Here is a 24,288-nt window from a genome sequence, read left to right as displayed (position 1 = left end):
ATCTAAACAAAATAATAAAATGCACTAAGTATTGTAGAAACACTATAATCCAAAGTCCATAATTATATTAATAGCAATAATAGTCATAGCATAAAATAAACTCTCTTCTGAGATAATACAAACTGTGCAAACATCTTACTCTCAGTTAACTTTCACACCATAATTAATTTAACGTTAAAACCCATTAGTATTTAGTGATAAGAAATCATACTATTAATTACATTACCATTTAGACATTAGAACTTAATTTAATATACTTCATCTGTCATTTAATTACTTTAGACAAATATATTTGCAGAAGTTATTTTACGTATTAATACATTGTATTATAACGTACCGACTTAATCCATAAACATTTACATTTAGTACCTGCCTGTAAACAAATACACTAGATAAGAAACATGAATACTACAATTAACAAATACAAATAACTGACCTTAGAAATCCTCTAAGAATACGATATCACAGCAATAGTGACAATATCATTTCCACCCTGAGAACAAGAGCTCTCAGTATTTATGCTGAAGATTATATAACTAGAAGCTGGACAGAAACACCAAGACAGAATACCAGCTTGAAAGTTTAGAACAAAGGACAGACGCAGCGCAAGAATGCAAGTGCTATGTTAGGTGCTTGTGCAAGATTCATGCTTGTGTTTTTAATCAACATATCACCAGTTAACAAGCTGACTGAAATAAGAGCACCTGGAATAAAGAAGCTGTATTAAAAGTAAATGATTAAATTAAAGGAGCACTATCCTTTTCAGAATTACCTGAAAGAGACATTGGATTAATTAGATATAGTAAACATTAAAAAACATAACATACCATGACTACCTGTAAATAACAATTTAATTAGTTACAGGAAACATTACAAATATTATAAAATACTATTATATACAGATAAAACTCGATATTGCCACATGTACTTATCATTGTGTTCTTGATTTAAAGTTTTAAACAGCTTTTGTGTTTTGTGGTGTGTTCTGTGACAGGAGGGAGCACCGCTTTGTTACTACTAGCCTCGTACATCGGAAACTAATGTGGTATAGTTGAACGAGACTACTTTTTTTCTTCTTTTTTTTTGTCGGCCTTTATTTTCGCGTGGAATATATTTTCACGAATTTAATTCACACGCGAAAAACCCGAAAATAAATTCCACGTGAAAATAAAGTATTCTACAGTATATCCCACTTGGCGTTCTAGTGGGGCGTATCACTGATATGTACCAAGATATTTTTAACCATATGAGTAATAATTGCGTGTTTGTCAAGACAAACAAGTGAGTTGCACCATGTTATGAAGTATTGAGGGTAATCGTTTTGAGTGAGAATTTATTTTTCATTGTCAGCTGGCACCCTGTTACAGAGGATTGAAGAGCAGGGACACCTGCAACCCGGTGACGTGGCAGTCTTCATGAGGCAGATAATGGACGGGGTCCGAGCTCTTCACCTCAGAGGAATCCTCTACCTCAACTGGACGAGTAAGACACATTGACACTTGACAAGTTTTAAAACAATATTAGTTTGTGTGTGTGCAAACTTTTTAAGGGACCCACAGAATGCCTAGATAAATACCTGTTATGTTAATGTTATTTTATGTTAAAAGGGTGGATAGAGAGTTGGGTAACGTTGACCCTAATTTTTCCAAGGTTCCAGAACCATAATACATCCAGTGACCCAGAATCGTAATACATCCAGTGACCCAGAACCGTAATACATCCAGTGACCCAGAACCGTAATACATCCAATGGTCCAGAACCGTAATAAATCCAGTGACCCAGAACCGTAATACATCCAGTGACCCAGAACCGTAATACATCCAATGGTCCAGAACCGTAATAAATCCAGTGACCCAGAACCGTAATACATCCAGTGACCCAGAACCGTAATACATCCAATGGTCCAGAACCGTAATAAATCCAGTGGCCCAGAACCGTAATACATCCAGTGACCCAGAACCGTAATACATCCAGTGACCCAGAACCGTAATACATCCAGTGACCCAGAACCGTAATACATCCAGTGACCCAGAACCGTAATACATCCAGTGACCCAGAAACATAATACATCCAATGGCCCAGAACTGAAATGCATGGCTGTTAACTGTCCGTCGTCAGAGAAATTGTGGAAATTATTTTTTCAGTCAGGTTTTTTTATTTTTTTTATTAATTTTTATTTTTTAAATGAGAATCACTTTGGCCGTTTTCGGTTTCCATAATGTCCACCTGATCGCTTCGGACGTTTTCTTTGCCCCACTGACCCACTTTAGGGACCCATCCCAGGGTATAATCTACCATACATTTTGGGGCCGGTGAACGACCCCATTCCCCTAACGTAAATTCCCAATCCACTATCAAACTTTTCCCCAGTTAGACCCTTCAACCCAACAGTTTCCCAATAAAGATTCCCAAAGTTGCTCTTATCATGGACACTTGAACTCGTAAAAATGTTTACAAATTTAGCTAATCGTAAAATTTTTTTTTAAAAACTGACATCGGAAAAGTTTGGTTTTGGTTTTCCTATCAATTACGAACACGTGACGAACAACTGACCTGGATATGCAAATTAGGTGTATCCTGTTTTGATACAGTCTGTTGTATCGTAGTTTTCAGTAATGCCTACATTGTCTGATATACATTTTTGGTAGAAGAATACCACTTTTTATTTTAATCCATCAATTTGCTTTAACACATATTTGGGATCTGTCGCAACACGTCCAATCCGCTATTTACTTAGTCCGAACGGACGTAAAAAGTAAAAGTATTGACTTAAACACACTCTGTCACAGATGGTTGACCTAATTACTGACCCAACAAAATATTATATTACAATATATACATTTTATCTGTACCTAAAAGTACTTTATTGAACCATCTACATAACCACCATATCACACTTATTATTGATATTTTATAAAAATAATTGAATTATGGGTACGGTCCATAATTCTGAGAAAAATAACGGCTACTTGGAGAGCAGAGGAGTGACGTATTATTTTGAGTCACGTGATGGGCATTTCCCGAATAACCGCAGTGCCAAAACGATTTACCAAGCTCGTGTAACGAGAATGCTTGACTGTCCTCTGCGACATAGGGTAAATAGAAAGAAAAAAAAAAAAAACAATGAAAATTAGCTATTAAAAATTAATAAAAACATGTACTGAATAATATTAAGCTTATACATTAATTTATTTTAGTAACAGAAGCATGTTAAACGTCGACAATCCCGACTAGTTAGGCCTTTGTATCTATAGGTAAATTTATCGTTAGTCATACACGAAAAACTCTAAACATCTGGATCAACTAACGAGGGCTGGCTATATTCACAGCAAAAATGTATATAGGCGGTAAATAAGTACATGTATTTGATTGATCCATATTACCGAACAGTGCATTTTCTGAACGGGACGGGGTGGGGGAGTATAAATTTAGCGAACCCTTTTGTGTACGTTTTCCATAGATATATGAATAGCGCCATATTGTCCCTACAGTACTAACAAAAAATTTATTATAATAAATAAATAAATAAATAATAATAATAATAATAACAATAACGATGACGATGATGATGATGATGATGATAAATAACAAATACAAATTATCAGCGGCTGAGGTAGATTAACTGAAAGAGAAACTAACTACGGACAGTACACAAACTAACAACAGGGCTTGAACTTAATAATTTTTCACTGATTGCAATTTTGAGGCTGCTTACGTAAATTTTGTAAAAAAGTTAATTTTACCGTAAATAAATATGACTAAAAGGTTATTTAGTCCACTAAATTTATGTAACGTTTCTGTAACAACCTCCCCACCCAACCCACCCCACTGCGACATGACTTTACCAACATTATAATACATTTAATAATAATAATAATAATAATAATAATAATACACAATTATTACCAAAACCACCATTAGATATTTTATTTTTTTATTTTTTAAATCATGTTTTGTAATTAAAACCCCCCCCCCAAAAAACCCGTTACTACAGTAGTTGTAAATTAAGTGAAAAAATCCCTAATTTAAATGTGCTACTCACTCCCTTTGAAGTAATTGCCGTACCCGATGTCACACCATGTGATGAACAGCACATGCGAGTTTAAACACTGTTACAATGTTCTGCTGCGTATTATAGATATTGAAACTTAATAAAATTGATCCAGTGAAAAATTAACATTTACCGACCAGCGGTATGTTACTTCTTTATTATTTACGAATAGGGTCATTTGAGAACTATGCAACGTGCACTAAGGAGAGTGGGAATTATGTGATGTGTGACAAAATGTAATTTGGGGGTTGGGTTTTTTATTGTGCAACGTAATGTTAATTAATAAAGTAAAATGTAACCAGTCATTGCCGTTTTATTTTAACATATATGTATTACTAAAGACCCCAAAGTAAAATATGACACGGTCACAAAATGTTACACGAGTGAGAGGGGTATTAAAACTGCAAGATTTTGCGTTACGTATTGTTAAATGGACACAAAGATCAACAGAGGACTATTCAACGTTAGCGTAATGCAGTATCAGACATTGGCTTTTACCCCAATTGTTAATGACCATAATGAATTTGCGACCCGATGTAAATGTATTTGAATATTTGATTTGCCGTCCATTAGCGGGCGGTCAAGCCTAAATAAATAATATCAAGTAATAATGCAAACTTTTTAAAAATGCCCGTAGCTTATGAAAGAACACCCCAGCAAATGTCAGCCTAATAGAACTATTTTTTATTAATATAGGTTTTTGTCCAATAAAAAAATAATAACAGGGTTTGGGTTGGGAGAAATACATGTTTAAAGTGGACTACAATTGTCATATAAAACACTACCATTTTGAATGGTGATATAATCATGGCACTGACATCCGCCATCTAAAGCCCCTTGAAATTTCAGTCACAACATTTTACTTTTGTTAACAGCAATGGTAATGCATCCAGTGGCCCAGAACCATAATTTGCCCAAGAGCTTATGTTAGCGTGTATTTTTCTGTCCTGTGTTTGTAAACTATGTGTCTTTGTGTGTTGTTTTCACAGGTTGTAACATGCTACTGGTGAACAACAGGACGGTGAAAATCTCAAACCTGTCGATATCGGTCAGACTGACCGGGGACGAGGACTACTCGGAAATCAAAAACTGTCTGCCGGCCGTTATTTTACCACCAGAGGTAGTGGTGTAGTTTGTGTGTGTGTGTGTGATTACATCAACATCAATCAAAAATCAAAAATTGTCTGCCGGCTGTTATTTTACCACCAAAGGTAGTCATGTAGTTTGTGTGCGGGTGTTATTACATCAACGTCAATCAGAAATCAAAAACTGTCTGCCGGCTGTTATTTTACCACCAGAGGTAGTCATGTAGTTTGTGTGTGTGTGTGATTACATCAATGTCATGGTGATAAACATTATTCCAAAAATAATCACGCTCTTAGCTAAGTACATTTCACCTCAAAACCACTAAAATGTTAAGTTTTAATTAGATTAAAACTTGAAATGCATTTGTAAATGTTCGTAACTCGTTAACATTACTCCACTAAAAAGGCCTTGTGCTCAAAACAGACAAAAAACCCTGTTGTGCCCAATTTAGTGTGACATTAGTGTGTAAGAAATGAGTGTGGAGGATTGTGTGCGGGTGTGTCTGTGTATGTATGTATATGTTTGTAAGAAATGAGTGTGGAGGATTGTGTGCAGGTGTGTCTGTCTGTGTATGTATGTATATGTGTGTAAGAAATGAGTGGAGGATTGTGTGCAGGTGTGTCTGTCTGTGTATGTATGTATATGTGTGTAAGAAATGAGTGGAGGATTGTGTGCAGGTGTGTCTGTCTGTGTATGTATGTATGTGTGTGTAAGAAATGAGTGTGGACGATTGTGTGCGGGTGTGTCTGTGTATGTATGTATATGTGTGTAAGAAATGAGTGTGCAGGATTGTGTGCAGGTGTGTCTGTGTATTTATGTATATGCGTGTAAGAAATGAGTGTGGAGGATTGTGTGCAGGTGTGTCTGTCTGTGTATGTATGTATATGTGTGTAAGAAATGAGTGTGGAGGATTGTGTGTGGGTGTGTCTGTCTGTGTATGTCTGTGTATGTATGTATATGTGTGTAAGAAATGAGTGTGGAGGATTGTGTGCAGGTGTGTCTGTGTATGTATGTATGTATATGTGTGTAAGAAATGAGTGTGGAGGATTGTGTGCAGGTGTGTCTGTATATTTATGTATATGCGTGTAAGAAATGAGTGTGGAGGATTGTGTGCAGGTGTGTCTGTCTGTGTATGTATGTATATGTGTGTAAGAAATGAGTGTGGAGGATTGTGTGTGGGTGTGTGTGTATTTATGTATATGTGTGTAAGAAATGAGTGTGGAGGATTGTGTGTGGGTGTGTGTGAATTTATGTATATGTGTGTAAGAAATGAGTGTGGAGGATTGTATGCGGGTGTGTCTGTGTATGTATGTATATGTGTGTAAGAAATGAGTGGAGGATTGTGTGCAGGTGTGTCTGTGTATGTATGTATATGTGTGTAAGAAATGAGTGTGGAGGATTGTGTGCAGGTCTGTCTGTGTATGTATGTATGTGTAAGAAATGAGTGTGGAGGATTGTGTGCAGGTGTGTCTGTGTATTTGTGTGTAAGAAATGAGTGGAGGATTGTGTGTGGGTGTATCTGTGTATTTATGTATATGTGTTTAAGAAATGAGTGTGGACGATTGTGTGCGTGTGTGTGTCTGTGTATGTATGTATATGTGTGTAAGAAATGAGTGTGGAGGATTGTGTGTGGGTGTATCTGTGTATTTATGTATATGTGTTTAAGAAATGAGTGTGGACGATTGTGTGTGTGTGTGTGTCTGTGTATGTATGTATGTATATGTGTGTAAGAAATGAGTGTGGAGGATTGTGTGCAGGTGTGTCTGTGTATTTATGTATGTGTGTGTAAGAAATGAGTGTGGAGGATTGTGTGCAGGTGTGTTTGTGTATTTATGTATATGTGTGTAAGAAATGAGTGTGGAGGATTGTGTGCGGGTGTGTCTGTCTGTGTATGTGTGTAAGAAATGAGTGTGGAGGATTGTGTGCAGGTGTGTCTGTGTATTTATGTGTGTAAGAAATGAGTGTGGACGATTGTGTGCGGGTGTGTCTGTCTGTGTATGTATGTATATGTGTGTAAGAAATGAGTGTGGAGGATTGTGTGCAGGTGTGTCTGTCTGTGTATGTATGTATATGTGTGTAAGAAATGAGTGTGGAGGATTGTGTGCAGGTGTGTTTGTGTATTTATGTATATGTGTGTAAGAAATGAGTGTGGAGGATTGTGTGTGGGTGTGTCTGTCTGTGTATGTGTATAAGAAATGAGTGTGGAGGATTGTGTGCAGGTGTGTCTGTGTATTTATGTGTGTAAGAAATGAGTGTGGACGATTGTGTGCGGGTGTGTCTGTGTATTTATGTACATGTCTGTAAGAAATGAGTGTGGAGGATTGTGTGTGGGTGTGGTTGTGTCTGTCTGTGTATGTATGTATATGTGTGTAAGAAATGAGTGTGGAAAATTGTGTGTGGGTGTGTCTGTGTATGTATGTATATGTGTGTAAGAAATGAGTGTGGAGGATTGTGTGCAGGTCTGTCTGTGTGTGTCTGTATATGTGTGTAAGAAATGAGTGTGGAGGATTGTGTGCAGGTGTGTCTGTGTATTTATGTATGTGTGTGTAAGAAATGAGTGTGGAGGATTGTGTGCGGGTGTGTCTGTCTGTGTATGTATGTATATGTGTGTAAGAAATGAGTGTGGAGGATTGTGTGCAGGTGTGTCTGTGTATTTATGTATGTGTGTGTAAGAAATGAGTGTGGAGGATTGTGTGCAGGTGTGTTTGTGTATTTATGTATATGTGTGTAAGAAATGAGTGTGGAGGATTGTGTGCGGGTGTGTCTGTCTGTGTATGTGTGTAAGAAATGAGTGTGGAGGATTGTGTGCAGGTGTGTCTGTGTATTTATGTGTGTAAGAAATGAGTGTGGACGATTGTGTGCGGGTGTGTCTATCTGTGTATGTATGTATATGTGTGTAAGAAATGAGTGTGGAGGATTGTGTGCAGGTGTGTCTGTCTGTGTATGTATGTATATGTGTGTAAGAAATGAGTGTGGAGGATTGTGTGTGGGTGTGTCTGTGTATTTATGTATATGTCTGTAAGAAATGAGTGTGGAGGATTGTGTGTGGGTGTGGTTGTGTCTGTCTGTGTATGTATGTATATGTGTGTAAGAAATGAGTGTGGAAAATTGTGTGTGGGTGTGTCTGTGTATGTATGTATATGTGTGTAAGAAATGAGTGGAGGATTGTGTGCGGGTGTGTCTATCTGTGTATGTATGTATATGTGTGTAAGAAATGAGTGTGGAGAATTGTGTGCAGGTGTGTCTGTGTATTTATGTATGTGTGTTTAAGAAATGAGTGTGGAGGATTGTGTGCAGGTGTGTCTGTGTATTTATGTATATGTGTGTAAGAAATGAGTGTGGACGATTGTGTGCGGGTGTGTCTGTCTGTGTATGTATGTATATGTGTGTAAGAAATGAGTGTGGAGGATTGTGTGCAGGAGTGTGTGTGTATTTATGTATATGTGTGTAAGAAATGAGTGGACGATTGTGTGCGGGTGTGTCTGTCTGTGTATGTATGTATATGTGTGTAAGAAATGAGAGTGGAGGATTGTGTGCAGGTGTGTCTGTGTATGTATGTATATGTGTGTAAAAAATTAGTGTGGAAGATGGTGTGCGGGTGTGTCTGTGTATTTATGTATATATGTGTAAGAAATGAGTGTGGAGGATTGTGTGCAGGTGTGTCTGTGTGTGTATGTATGTATATGTGTGTAAGAAATGAGTGTGGAGGATTGTGTGCGGGTGTGTCTGTCTGTGTATGTGTGTAAGAAATGAGTGTGGAGGATTGTGTGCAGGTGTGTCTGTGTATTTATGTGTGTAAGAAATGAGTGTGGACGATTGTGTGCTGTCTGTGGTGTGTGTGTATCTGTGTATGTATGTATATGTGTGTAAGAAATGAGTGTGGAGGATTGTGTGCAGGTGTGTCTGTCTGTGTATGTATGTATATGTGTGTAAGAAATGAGTGTGGAGGATTGTGTGTGGGTGTGTCTGTGTATTTATGTATATGTCTGTAAGAAATGAGTGTGGAGGATTGTGTGTGGGTGTGGTTGTGTCTGTCTGTGTATGTATGTATATGTGTGTAAGAAATGAGTGTGGAAAATTGTGTGTGGGTGTGTCTGTGTATGTATGTATATGTGTGTAAGAAATGAGTGTGGAGAATTGTGTGCAGGTGTGTCTGTGTATTTATGTATGTGTGTTTAAGAAATGAGTGTGGAGGATTGTGTGCAGGTGTGTCTGTGTATTTATGTATATGTGTGTAAGAAATGAGTGTGGAGGATTGTGTGCGGGTGTGTCTGTCTGTGTATGTATGTATATGTGTGCAAGAAATGAGTGTGGAGGATTGTGTGCAGGAGTGTGTGTGTATTTATGTATATGTGTGTGTGTAAGAGTGTGGTTTTTTTGAGTGTGGACGATTGTGTGCGGGTGTGTCTGTCTGTGTATGTATGTATATGTGTGTAAGAAATGAGTGTGGAGGATTGTGTGGGGGTGTGTGTCTGTGTATTTATGTATATGTGTGTAAGAAATGAGTGTGGATGTTTGGATTGTGGGTGTGTGTCTGTGTATGTATGTATATGTGTGTAAGAAATGAGTGATTTGTGTGGAGGTGTGTGTGTGTCTGTGTATGTATGTATATGTGTGTAAGAAATGAGTGTGGAGGATTGTGTGGGGTGGTGTGTCTGTGTATGTATGTATATGTGTGTAAGAAATGAGTGTGGAGGATTGTGTGGATTGTGTGCAGGTGTGTGTGTTTATGTATATGTGTGTAAGAAATGAGTGTGGAGGATTGTGTGTGGGTGTGTCTGATTTATTTGGATTGTGTAAGAAATGAGTGTGGAGGATTGTGTGTGGGGTGTCTGTCTGTGTATGTATGTATATGTGTGTAAGAAATGAGTGTGGAGGATTGTGTGTGGTGTGTGTGTGTCTGTGTATGTATGTATATGTGTGTAAGAAATGAGTGTGGAGGATTGTGTGTGGGTGTGGGTGTGTCTGTGTATTTATGTATATGTGTGTAAGAAATGAGTGTGGAGGATTGTGTATTTGTTGTCTTGGTGTGTCTGGGGTATGTGTGTATATGTGTGTAAGAAATGAGTGTGGAGGATTGTGTGCAGGTGTCTGTCTGTGTATGTATGTATATGTGTGTAAGAAATGAGTGTGGAGGATTGTGTGCAGGTGTGTCTGTGTATGTATGTATATGTGTGTAAGAAATGAGTGTGGAGGATTGTGTGTGGGTGTGTCTGTCTGTGTATGTATGTATATGTGTGTAAGAAATGAGTGTGGAGGATTGTGTGGGGTGTGTCTGTGTATTTATGTATATGTGTGTAAGAAATGAGTGTGGAGGATTGTGTGTGTGTATTTGTTGTGTGTTGTGTATTTATGTATATGTGTGTAAGAAATGAGTGTGGAGGATTGTGTGTGGAGGTGTGTCTGTCTGTTGTATGTATGTATATGTGTGTAAGAAATGAGTGTGGAGGATTTGTGTGGGTGGTGTGTGTGTGTATATATGTGTGTAAGAAATGAGTGTGGAGGATTGTGTGCGGGTGTGTCTGTCTGTGTATGTATGTTATATGTGTGTAAGAAATGAGTGTGGAGTGTTTGATTGTGTGCAGATTGTGTGTGTGTGTCTGTGTATGTATGTATATGTGTGTAAGAAATGAGTGTGTATTGTTTCTGTGTGGAAATTGTGTGATTGTGTGGGTGTGTCTGTGTATTTATGTATATGTGTGTAAGAAATGAGTGTTTTTTTTGTGTTGTGTCTGTTTGTTTCTTTGTGTATGTGTGTAAGAAATGTGTGGTGGGATGGTGTGTATTTGTGTTTATATGTGTGTAAGAAATGAGTGTGGAGGGTGTTGTGTGTGGGTGTGTCTGTGTATGTATGTATATGTGTGTAAGAAATGAGTGTGGAGGATTGTGTGCGGGTGTGTGTCTGTGTATGTATGTATATGTGTGTAAGAAATGAGTGTGGGGATTGTGTGCAGGTGTGTCTGTCTGTGTATGTATGTATATGTGTGTAAGAAATGAGTGTGGAGGATTGTGTGCAGGTGTGTCTGTGTATTTATGTATATGTGTGTAAGAAATGAGTGTGGAGGATTGTGTGGGGTGTGTCTGTGTGTGTGTTGTATATTGTGTAAGAAATGAGTGTGGAGGATTGTGTGTTTTGTGTTTTGTGTTTTGTATATGTGTGTAAGAAATGTGTGTGGAGGATTGTTTGTGTGGTGGTGTGGGTGTGTGTTGTATGTATATGTGTGTAAGAAATGAGTGTGGAGGATTGTGTGCGGGTGTGTGTGTCTGTGTATGTATGTATATGTGTGTAAGAAATGAGTGTGGAGGATTGTGTGTGGGGTGTGTCTGTGTATGTATGTATATGTGTGTAAGAAATAGTGTGGAGGATTGTGTTTGTGTGCTTTGTGTCTGTCTGTGTGTATGTGTGAGGATTGTGTGTAAGAAATGAGTGTGGAGGATTGTGTAAGGGTGTGTTTGTGTATGTATGTATATGTGTGTAAGAAATGAGTGTGGAGGATTGTGTGCAGGTGTGTCTGTGTATGTATGTATATGTGTGTAAGAAATGAGTGTGGAGGATTGTGTTTTGGGTGTGTGTCTGTGTATTTATGTATATGTGTGTAAGAAAGGATTGTGAGTGTGGAAGATTGTGTGCAGGTGTGTCTGTGTGTGTATGTATGTATGTATATGTGTGTAAGAAATGAGTGTGGAGGATTGTGTGCAGGTGTGTCTGTGTATGTATGTATATGTGTGTAAGAAATGAGTGTGGACGATTGTGTGTGGGTGTGTCTGTGTGTGTATGTATGTATGTGTGTGTAAGAAATGAGTGTGGACGATTGTGTGTGAATGTGTCTGTTTGTGTATGTTGTATGTGGTGTGTGTGGAGGATTGTGTATGTCTGTGTATGTATGTATATGTGTGTAAGAAATGAGTGTGGAGGATTGTGTGTGGGTGTGTCTGTGTATGTATGTATATGTGTGTAAGAAATGAGTGTGGAGGATTGTGTGCAGGTCTGTCTGTGTATGTATGTATATGTGTGTAAGAAATGAGTGTGGAAGATTGTGTGTGGGTGTGTCTGTCTGTGTATGTATGTATATGTGTGTAAGAAATGAGTGTGGAGGATTGTGTGCAGGTGTGTATGTGTATTTATGTATATGTGTGTAAGAAATGAGTGTGGAGGATTGTTTGCAGGTGTGTCTGTGTATTTGTGTGTAAGAAATGAGTGTGGAGGATTGTGTGCAGGTGTGTCTGTGTATTTGTGTGTAAGAAATGAGTGGAGGATTGTGTGTGGGTGTATCTGTGTATTTATGTATATGTGTTTAAGAAATGAGTGTGGACGATTGTTTGTGTGTGTGTCTGTGTATGTATGTATGTATATGTGTGTAAGAAATGAGTGTGGAGGATTGTGTGCAGGTGTGTCTGTGTATTTATGTATATGTGTGTAAGAAATGAGTGTGGAGGATTGTGTGCAGGTGTGTTTGTGTATTTATGTATATGTGTGTAAAAAATGAGTGAGGAGGATTGTGTGCGGGTGTGTCTGTCTGTGTATGTGTGTAAGAAATGAGTGGAGGATTGTGTGCAGGTGTGTGTGTGTATTTGTGTGTAAGAAATGAGTGGAGGATTGTGTGTGGGTGTATCTGTGTATTTATGTATATGTGTTTAAGAAATGAGTGTGGACGATTGTTTGTGTGTGTGTCTGTGTATGTATGTATGTATATGTGTGTAAGAAATGAGTGTGGAGGATTGTGTGCAGGTGTGTTTGTGTATTTATGTATATGTGTGTAAGAAATGAGTGTGGAGGATTGTGTGCGGGTGTGTCTGTCTGTGTATGTGTGTAAGAAATGAGTGTGGAGGATTGTGTGCAGGTGTGTCTGTGTATTTATGTGTGTAAGAAATGAGTGTGGACGATTGTGTGCGGGTGTGTCTATCTGTGTATGTATGTATATGTTTGTAAGAAATGAGTGGAGGATTGTGTGCAGGTGTGTCTGTCTGTGTATGTATGTATGTGTGTGTAAGAAATGAGTGTGGACGATTGTGTGCAGGTGTGTCTGTCTGTGTATGTATGTATATGTGTGTAAGAAATGAGTGTGGAGGATTGTGTGCAGGTGTGTCTGTCTGTGTATGTATGTATATGTGTGTAAGAAATGAGTGAAGGATTGTGTGCAGGTGTGTCTGTCTGTGTATTTATGTATATGTGTGTAAAAAATGAGTGGACGATTGTGTGCGGGTGTGTCTGTCTGTGTATGTATGTATATAAGAAATGAGTGTGGAGGATTGTGTGTGGGTGTGTGTGTATTTATGTATATGTGTGTAAGAAATGAGTGTGGACGATTGTATGCGGGTGTGTCTGTATGTATGTATATGTGTGTAAGAAATGAGTGTGGAGGATTGTGTGCAGGTGTGTCTGTGTATTTATGTATATGTGTGTAAGAAATGAGAGTGGACGATTGTGTGCGGGTGTGTCTGTGTATTTATGTATATGTGTGTAAGAAATGGGTGTGGACGATTGTGTCTGTGTATGTATGTATATGTGTGTAAGAAATGAGTGTGGACGATTGTGTGCAGGTGTGTCTGTGTATGTATGTATGTATATGTTTGTAAGAAATGAGTGGAGGATTGTGTGCAGGTGTGTCTGTCTGTGTATGTATGTATGTGTGTGTAAGAAATGAGTGTGGACGATTGTGTGCAGGTGTGTCTGTCTGTGTATGTATGTATGTATATGTGTGTAAGAAATGAGTGTGGACGATTGTGTGCAGGTGTGTCTGTCTGTGTATGTATGTATATGTGTGTAAGAAATGAGTGTGGAGGATTGTGTGTGGGTGTGTCTGTGTATTTATGTATATGTGTGTCAGAAATGAGTGTGGACGCCGCTTGTGTGCGGGTGTGTCTGTGTATGTCTTTGTATGTATGTATATGTGAGTAAGAAATTAGTGTGGAGGATTGTGTGCAGGTGTGTCTGTATTTATGTATATGTGTGTAAGAAATGAGTGTGGACGATTGTGTGCAGGTGTGTCTGTGTATGTATGTATGTATATGTTTGTAAGAAATGAGTGGAGGATTGTGTGCAGGTGTGTCTGTCTGTGTATGTATGTATGTGTGTGTAAGAAATGAGTGTGGACGATTGTGTGCAGGTGTGTCTGTCTGTGTATGTGTGTAAGAAATGAGTGTGGAGGATTGTGTGCAGGTGTGTCTGTCTGTGTATGTATGTATATGTGTGTAAGAAATGAGTGTGGAGGATTGTGTGTGGGTGTGTCTGTGTATTTATGTATATGTGTGTCAGAAATGAGTGTGGACGCCGCTTGTGTGCGGGTGTGTCTGTGTATGTCTTTGTATGTATGTATATGTGAGTAAGAAATTAGTGTGGAGGATTGTGTGCAGGTGTGTCTGTATTTATGTATATGTGTGTAAGAAATGAGTGTGGACGATTGTGTGCGGGTGTGTCTGTGTATGTATGTATATGTGTGTAAGAAATCAGTGTGGAGGATTGTGTGTGGGTGTGTCTGTCTGTGTATGTATGTATATGTGTGTAAGAAATGAGTGTTGGACGATTGTGTGCGGGTGTGTCTGTGTATGTATGTATATGTGTGTAAGAAATCAGTGTGGAGGATTGTGTGTGGGTGTGTCTGTCTGTGTATGTATATGTGTGTAAGAAATGAGTGTGGAGGATTGTATGCGGGTGTGTCTGTGTATGTATGTATATGTGTGTAAGAAATTAGTGTGGAGGATTGTGTGTGGGTGTGGGTGTCTGCGTATGTATGTATATGTGTGTCACGGGGATTCTATAATACCCGTAACTGAATGAAACACGATTGTTCAAATATCTCTCCTAACTGTATATCTATTAGATCTCTCTGTAACAGGCAAGTATGATCAGAGATACGATCTTATATAAAGTATATATTATTATAGCACGTTTAGTTCACTAGAAAACACAACAAAAACACAATACACTTTGGAATCTGTATTAACCTACGCTGACAAATGTACTGCCGCAGTAGTTAATTAATAACAACAATAATAACAACCCAGAACTGATCACTTAATTAGTTAATCACTAGGTGTCTAGTTTACACAATATGCTAATCACTTCACCGTGACACAACACCCACACGTGTGATAACTGAGAAACGCTAACAGGGGAACTTAATTAATAAAGGAATTACAACACTATTCCTAACTGGTTATTTTTTAATTAACCCTAACTACTCATTCAATAACCTTGTAATACAGAATTAATACTGGTACCTAGCACAATAAAGACAATAACCTACAGTTTACCTAGGTCTTCTAGGATGACTGGCTAAGCTTTATATTACCAAATACTCGTATAATGTTAGAACAAAAAGTCTACGATTTACTTCGTCAGATGACCGAAGACACTGTCTAAAGAATATTGGTATAATACAGTATTAAAATATTTAAAGTCACATCAATCACATCAAGGTTATACAACAGAGCAGAAATAATATATTTACCAAAGTCCAGATGGACAACGTTCCCCCGGGATACCTTCCTATGGTTCTCCTGGATATCTAAAAAAAAACTAGCTATTTATTATAAAATCAGAATATCGCCTGGGGGTACAAGGCGGTCCTCCCCCTATCAAGTGATATATCCCAAACTCCCAGAGACGCATTTTTCTCTTTGATCGCCAGACTTACTGACGCCAGTTCGCTAGAGATTCCATGGTCGCGCGGAGGTATTACGTAACTACTGGCCACATGGCCTCCGCACTTGGCTGGGTGTGTATTAGACGACCGTCTCGCAAAGGTATCACGTAACAAGTTGCCTACCTGGCTAAGTGCATTTGGAACTGCACACTGCCTTCTAAAACAATTAATAACGCCACAGGCGAAAAGAGATTAAGAGCATGTATATGTATATGTATATGTGTGTAAGAAATTAGTGTGGAGGATTGTGTGTGGGTGTGTCTGTCTGTGTATGTATAAATTTAGTTGATATTTTTTTTATTCTAAATTTTAAAGTGCATCATGAAGGCTAATTTAATAAATATACACAATATGCATGTTTTCTTCAAACTGCATTAATTGTAATTTGTTTTCTTCAGTTTTTGACTTCGACTCCCAATCTGACATTAGCCTCTGATTCGTGGGGCTGTGGTTGTCTTGTTCTTGAGCTGTTGTCGGGGAAACGCGTCTGGCATGGTTTACGGCACTGTAGCCAGGAGGAAATCTGGAACAAGGTGAGCTTTGGTCACTATAAACAGAGAGGCTGTCACACATAGTTTTCCAGACATTTTCTTTGCAATGCCTCAAGATATTGTGTTGACATATTGTGTATAGCTTTATCATGTACTGTTACAGATTAACTTTGATTTTCAATGACATTTACACATTTTGTGTATAGCTTTATCATGTACTGTTACAGACCAAGTTTGATTTTCAATGACATTTACACATATTGTGTATAGCTTTATCATGTACTGTTACAGACCAAGTTTGATTTTCAATGACATTTACACATTTTGTAACAGTTACGGCCCTTGAACTTAGGAAATTAAGAAAAAAAAATTCCAACTTTTTCTTCGCAGTGCTTTTAAATATTGAGCTGACATTTTGCGTATAGCTTTATCATGTACTGTTACAAATCAAGTGGTACTTACATAGCAATTTACTATGTATTTGTTTTTGTCGTACTGTTACCAAATAAAAAGCAGAGATATAGATGTTACAGTAGCAGCAGTGTCAGCTTTTGAGTTTAGCTCAATGTTGAAGTTTGATGCATAGCTACATTTCTCACAAAGCATAAAATCTACATCAACGATACTTGGTTTATGAATGTTCATCTCAATGTATGTTTTTAAAAAAATTATAAATTTAATGAATTAACATTTTAATTGACTTTCTTTTGTCTTACCTAGTGAAAATGCAAAATATAGGTATTACTCTTTCCAGCAATGAAGATGGCATTGGTTTTGATGTTAGGTCAGTGTTAAAGTTTAGTATTTATCTGCATTTGTCACCAAGTATAAGAGTGAAACTTGGTTTATTGTTGCACCTTTGGATGTCAATCACAATGCATGTGGAAAGAAATGAATTAAATTAAATATTTTTTAATTGATGAATTTTTTTTTAAACATTATTTGGATGAACATATGTTATCATGTTTATTGCTATTTTCCAGTTGTCAAAGAAAGCCTCTCCTCCAGTACCTGCCGATGTGGGATATTTTGCACAGGTTTTGGATGCCTGCTGGAAGGTAAATTGTTGGTGCTTCACACTATTAAGTTTGAGTTGTATGCCAAATGATGTGGTATATTTGTTTCTGTGTGAGAAAGTGGAGATAAGCATCTGTTGCTACAGTGTGATAGGTTTGCTCTCTCACTGTCTAGACAAAGTGTAGACATAGACAGATGTTAAATGTCAAATAGTTTAAAATTTACCGAGGTTTCATTAAACATATATTACTTTCCTTACATTTCGCCTGCATTTTTATTCCTGTCTATACTTCTGTTACAAACATATCCCTGCATACACTTCTGTTACAAACATATCCCTGCATACACTTCTGTTACAAACATATCCCTGCATACACTTCTGTTACAAACATATCCCTGCATACACTTCTGTTACAAACATATACCTAGGTACACTTCTGTTACAAACATATACCTATGTACACTTGTTACAAACATATCCCTGCATACACTTCTGTTACAAACATATCCCTGCATACACTTCTGTTACAAACATATCCCTGCATACACTTTTGCTACAAACATATACCTACGTACACTTTTGCTACATACGTATACCTATGTACACTTCTGTTACTAACATATACATACGTACACTTTTGCTACATACGTATACCTATGTACACTTTTGCTACATATGTATACCTATGTACACTTTTGCTACATACATATACCTATGTACACTTTTGCTACATACGTATACCTATGTACACTTTTGCTACATACATATACCTATGTACACTTTTTCTACATATACAGTGAAACTCCTCTAAACTGGACACCCACGGAACCAAGTAAAATATCCAGTTTTAAGAGGTATCCAGTTTAGAGAGGTTCTCTTCTGTAAAGATATTTAAAAGGGGGTCGCGAAAATGCCTGGTTTTGAGGGAATTCCAGTTTACCAAGGGTCCGGTTTTGAAAGGTTTCACTGTATATATCTATGTACACTTTTGCAACATACATATATACATATGTCCACCTTTTCTACTTACATACAATATGCTACATTTGCTACTTTTGTTATATATTTATTTACCGTATTTTCCCATGTATTATGCGCACCAGTGTATAATGTGCACCCCCCACTTTGAACGTTTATTCCAAGAAAAAAACCATGAACCACAATATGGCCTCAGACCACAATTAATTTCGCTATATGTTTCTATATAGCCTTAGTGGCTATAACATTTTTATTAATATCAGCAGGCCCGTGAAGTTTTGTATGTACCTTTGCCTGCATGGGGGACACATACCCTGAAAAGGACAACCCCTGTTGTCCAGCTCTTTCTCCCAGCATATTGGTTTAAACAGACACACCCTCTAAACCAGGCCGGAGTACACCCATTTTACACAAAAAGCACTACTTTTGCATGGACCGGAATTACCACAAACAAGTCTTCAATGTCAGCAAGTTACACATGTTTACACACTACATGCTATCCCCTGTCACTTCAGTCAAACAGTTGCCACTTCACAGCTGTCTGCCATGAAATAATCACAGTCAAACAGCAGACTACTTGCGCGGTGAAACTTCCGGATTTTGGTCAACCAAATGGGAAGATAACTGTAATCTGAGGCCTATCAGTCCATTTTTTCCCCTAAAAACTGGCCCACACTAATGCATTCCAATGATATACATATTAAAGCAATGCTCGGTAAGTATCGGTATGTCACCTTTAAACTGAGAGTATACAGAGGCTGTGTTAAAACACCTACCACAGTGCCTTGCCATGGCCAATTTTAGCAATGGAAACTTGAGGGACACCAACTTCAAAATGTAATAACTTTATCAAATTTTGGAATTTCTTCATACAATGAGCAGCTATTTTTTCTTCTACATATGTTCTATCTGCACAGTGTTGTCTTGGAAAGATTTTGAAATATTTAAAGGAAAAAAAATGAATCATTAGATTTTACTTCATTGTTTATTAAATATTAAACTTAAATTTAAATTTTTGAAAAACCAAAAAATCTAAAACTGTAAAATTTTGCATTTTAGATATGATAAGTGGAGGCTTAGTAAAGATATGGTGACTGAATTCATGATACATTATTAGAAATGTGTCAGAGGGATGGTGAAAGTCACAAAATTGGGGCCATTTGCAACAAATGTTTACACACTAATTTCAGGGAAAATTAGACATGATAGGCCTCATATTCAATTTTGACCTGCTGTATTTACTTAATCTACATCATTTACTGTATTAGACATGTAGCCACTTTGTAAAAGGCAAAACAGTCCATATAAATGCATATTAATATGAATATGCCCTACAGATATTACTTAGGTATACACCATAATATTTTTTGTTGTTGACAACTTTGAAAATGAAGATTTTGTTACAAAATGCTGATATAAATCCTACCAAGAGGTACTTGCACCATATTTTTCAGTTTCCAGTGATAACTGTTAACAAGTGTAGTCATGTGCCAGTGTCTGGGATACCTCAGTGTAGTATTTCTTGATTGGAAGGATGTTTGTAGTAATGACCACTGAATATGCATTATGGATTATTCTGCCATATGTATTACAAGCCAAATGTTAACCTTTTTGGCACATTTTCTGCAATAAACTTGACAAGTATACCAGCATCTGATTACTGAACACAATAAATACATTCAGACAGCATAGAATATTAGCCTATTAGATTTTCTAAGGATAAAAGACCATTTTTGAAAAATGACTGAAGTGTGTAATTTACATAAATGTAGGTGAAATGTATTATTAGAGTACTTAATCTTGTTAAAAACTGTATACTATTTATTTAAAGTGTTTAATTACATTTAGTAGTGATATATTCATTATATTTAGATCTTCTGTCCAATTGCAATAATTGAGAACTCATTAAAATTCAATATGTAAAAAAAATTAAAATCACAATATTGACTAACAAAATTCAACTTTTGCTCTTTTTTACCAAATTATTAGCTCAAAACTTAAAAAATATTGCAACAACCTGTAGTAACATCAGAGGTCATTTTATGCTATTTTGGAGGATACTGAAATTTAAAAGTTGAAAATTTTAATTTTAATTTTTAATAAATTCAAAAAAAATGTTTTTTAATTTAATAAAATATTTAGAAAATAAATAAATTAGTTTTCATATTCCTTGTGGTATGCACAATCAGTCTGTGTAATTTCACCTCTCTGGTTATAATACTTTCATCAGAATCAAGCATTTAACCGGTGTAATGTGTGAACTATATCAGGCCTCGGACCACAATTAATTTCGCTATATGTTTCTATATAGCCTTAGTGGCTATAACATTTTTATTAATATCAGCAGGTCCGTGAAGTTTTGTATGTACCTTTGCCTGCATGGGGGACACATACCCTGAAAAGGACAACCCCTGTTGTCCAGCTCTTTCTCCCAGCATATTGGTTTAAACAGACACACCCTCTAAACCAGGCCGGAGTACACCCATTTTACACAAAAAGCACTACTTTTGCATGGGCCGGAATTACCACAAACAAGTCTTCAATGTCAGCAAGTTACACATGTTTACAAACTACATGCTATCCCCTGTCACTTCAGTCAAACAGTTGCCACTTCACAGCTGTCTGCCATGAAATAATCACAGTCAAACAGCAGACTACTTGCGCGGTGAAACTTCCGGATTTTGGACAACCAAATGGGAAGATAACTGTAATCTGAGGCCATATAATGCGCACCATTTTTTTGAACCACAAAATTGACAGTGAATGCAAGATGTACCGTTTCCCCCATCACCAAAATTAATGAAAAGCAAAAGCAGTGGTATATTCAAGAAACCAAACTTAAGTTAGGTACTTGAGTACATAGAGCTGCATGTCACATTAAACATAGGCTAGTACTTGTGTACTTACATGTCACAGACTCACAGGTGCATAAATCAAATAAAAATTATATACCCATACACGTACCGTATTTGACCGGAAATAAGCCCAGGGGGCCAAGACAACTCATTGTAAGCTTAGCATGGGGTGGGCTTATTCCCAGACAAGGGGCCAGTTTTGTTGAAAAAAACACCAAAAAAACCTAATAATTAAAATAAATAATAATTAAATGAACTAGGAAGAAAATGAAAAACGTCTACATGACTAATAAATAAATGAAAACAAAAATATAGCATAATACATCTGGTTCTCGTGGCTAATGTGAATGCGCGAGATTTGTAAATTTATAGTAGTGTGGTATATTTCCGGTTTGCCGTAAATGGCCGAATTAAATCTCATGGAAATTAAAAATATTTACAGTCCAGTTTTGTCATTTTTGTGCACTTTTTGGCGAGGTATGGCTACTTCTGCATTTATTCCAACCATCACAAGTGAAAAGCGATTTTTAAAAGGGTTTTGGCGTTTCTTTGTAATGAACATTGTTAATAACCTGTAAAGTACCGTAAACTACTGATTGGCGATTTTTTTATGGGTGATTGCTGGACATTATTAAAAGATAGTTTTTCTATTGCTATGTATAGTGCACATCCCCATTTTTAACCTGTAGTTTCTGGAAAAAAAGTGCGCATAATACATGGGGAAAATACGGTACACATTTGTTATACTATTTTTTTCATTTGGGTATATATTTGGTTTCTCTTTTTTTCAGATTCCCCAGACTCGCAGAAAGTCATTGCATGAAATTCAGCAAATGTTAAGATAACCAATGTTATGGTTCTGGTTAAAGGAAATAATGTTAATAATCTAACACATTGTTTATTAATTACTATATGCTTCGAATAGTGCTCGCTTAATTCGTTTAATCATTTATTATTGTGTGACCTAATAAAACATTACATACAGAGTAACATCCCTTTTGCTTTTGTGGTCCCTTGTGGCAGTAATGAATACATTTACTGTTATAGTCAGTGTACATTTACTTTTGATTCAAAAATTAGCAACAAAATGTATCTTTAATTAGTATTTAACTGAAAAAATTAAGCACTGTTGAAATATTTTCGTTATATCATTATATATATATATATATTTGTTTAGGGGGTGGGGGAGAGCATAGCTCAGGGTAAAGTGCTCCTCAGATGCATGGTGGGTATAGGATCAATCCATCAGGTGGCGGGAGCCCATTGGGCTAATTCTTGTTTCAGCCAGTGCACCAAGACTGGTATATCAAAGGCTGTGGTATGTGTTATCCTGTCTATGAGATGGTTCATATAAAAGATCCCTTGCTATTAATGGAAAAATTTAGCGGGTTTCCTCTATATGACTATTTGTTAGAATTACCAAATGTTTGATATATTGCCGATGATTAAAAAATCTCTGTGCTCAAAACTTTTTATTTATGATTTTTTACTATTTCATAGTTTTCTAATATAGAAAAAATAACAACATAAAACAAAACAACAAAATGTCATGATTCCCAACACTAACTTGTTATGTCCCTAAAATTGTGGGGGGTTTTAAATAGTCTTATTGGTGCGGTTTTCTTTGGCAGCTTGTAGTGCAAATCTAAGTCCAAAAGTATTAACCAATGTTTAGACTTGTAGTACGAACTTAAGTTTAAAACTATTGACCAGTGTTTAAGCTTGTAGGGCAAACCTAAGTCTAAAAGTATTGACCAGTGTTTAAGCTCAACATAATATAATTTTTGACAATGTCTTGAAATTTTCATTTTTATCACCAAACACAACAAAAGAAAAGTGTTTAAATATGCCAATTTTACAGTTCCTATATTTATAGTGAAAGGGAGGGTATAGCTTATTTGTAGAGCCATGACCTGGGCCCATTCCACAAAGCAATCTTAGCAAGATCACCTGAAGTACATAACTACATTATACAAGGTGATCTTAGCCCTAAGATCTATTCAGGTGATTGTTTTTTTCTCATTCCAACCAGTGCACCACAACTGCTTTCTTGTCTGTGGGAATATGCATATAAAAGATCCCTTGCTGCATTTGGAAAAATGTAGGTTTCTTCTTATGACTATGTGTCATAATTACCTAATGTTTGACATCCAATAGCCATTGATTAATTAATCAATGTGCTCTAGTGATGTCATTAAACAAAACAAACTTTAAACTTAGCCCTAAGATCGCATCGTGGAACAGGACCCTGTTGTGTAATATGTTTTTGGGATATACAACAGGTATATAAGAATCTGTGGTATGTGCTGTCCAGTGTTTGGAAACATACACATCTATAGAGCCTTTACTGGTGTTTGGTAAAAAAGCCAATTGTTAGCTGTCTGGGTTGACATGAGACACTGACCATGGGGATTGAGGTTTTACCTTGTGAACACCAAGTGTTCAGTGTTGTACAATGATGGCAAAATATAAAAATATTTCCCACAATGATAATTCAAATGAGACTCTGGTATGTGCTGTTCAGTGTTTGGAACCATAAATATAAAAGAGCCCTTACTGCTGTTTGTAAAGAGAAGCCTATGTGGAAGCAGTGGGTTTCTCACTCTGTAGACCAAGTGCTGCAGTGACCACATGTTAAAGACACATAGCGCCTAATAGTTCAACGTTTGATTCAATGTGTTCCCTTGGTGGATGTCTTGTGGAATGCATTTGCCATATTTAATCCTGAATTTAACAGCATTGCTAGGTCACATAGGTGCTTTGTAGAAACTCAACTTTGTTGTGAACAGCATTGTTTATTATGCTTCTCACATGTATGCAAATTATTATTAGAGGATTCATTCACATTGCTTTCATGTTTATTTCAAACTGGATTATTTGAATATATTGTAGATATCATAGAGTATTAGTAAGTGATTTATTGAAAATGGTGTACCGGTATATTTTATATAATTATATAACATGTACATATTTTGTGATAAAGTGATTTACATTTCAAAAAAATAATGTGTATATCATAAAAGGGTCATTCCATGTCAAATCAACAAATATTTGAGGTCGCCCACGCACTACAGTCTCCGATTCACTTGAAATTTGAACCAAACATGCCTCAGTTATCCACATGAACAAATCTCAAGTTTGAGCTCTGTATTTCAAATAATTT

At 36.8% G+C, this 24,288-nt stretch overlaps 1 protein-coding gene across 2 annotated transcripts in view; it reads left to right on the top strand.

Annotated features, from left to right (window-relative positions):
- Positions 1-22,111, top strand: part of LOC121371901 — a 46,253-nt gene extending 24,142 nt beyond the window's left edge. For both annotated transcript variants that reach the window (XM_041498131.1, XM_041498132.1), the window contains exons 9-13: positions 1,351-1,482; positions 5,041-5,171; positions 16,182-16,316; positions 17,258-17,332; positions 21,917-22,111. In XM_041498131.1, coding sequence (XP_041354065.1) covers positions 1,351-1,482; positions 5,041-5,171; positions 16,182-16,316; positions 17,258-17,332; positions 21,917-21,970 — 527 coding nt within the window. In that variant the 3' untranslated portion in view covers positions 21,971-22,111. The remainder of the gene's footprint in view (positions 1-1,350; positions 1,483-5,040; positions 5,172-16,181; positions 16,317-17,257; positions 17,333-21,916) is intronic.
- Positions 22,112-24,288: the final 2,177 nt, after the last annotated feature.

This window comes from Gigantopelta aegis, chromosome 4, assembly GCF_016097555.1.
Source record: "Gigantopelta aegis isolate Gae_Host chromosome 4, Gae_host_genome, whole genome shotgun sequence".
Classification (NCBI taxonomy): Eukaryota; Metazoa; Mollusca; class Gastropoda; order Neomphalida; family Peltospiridae; genus Gigantopelta; species Gigantopelta aegis.
This window is presented reverse-complemented; position numbering and strand designations above follow the sequence as displayed.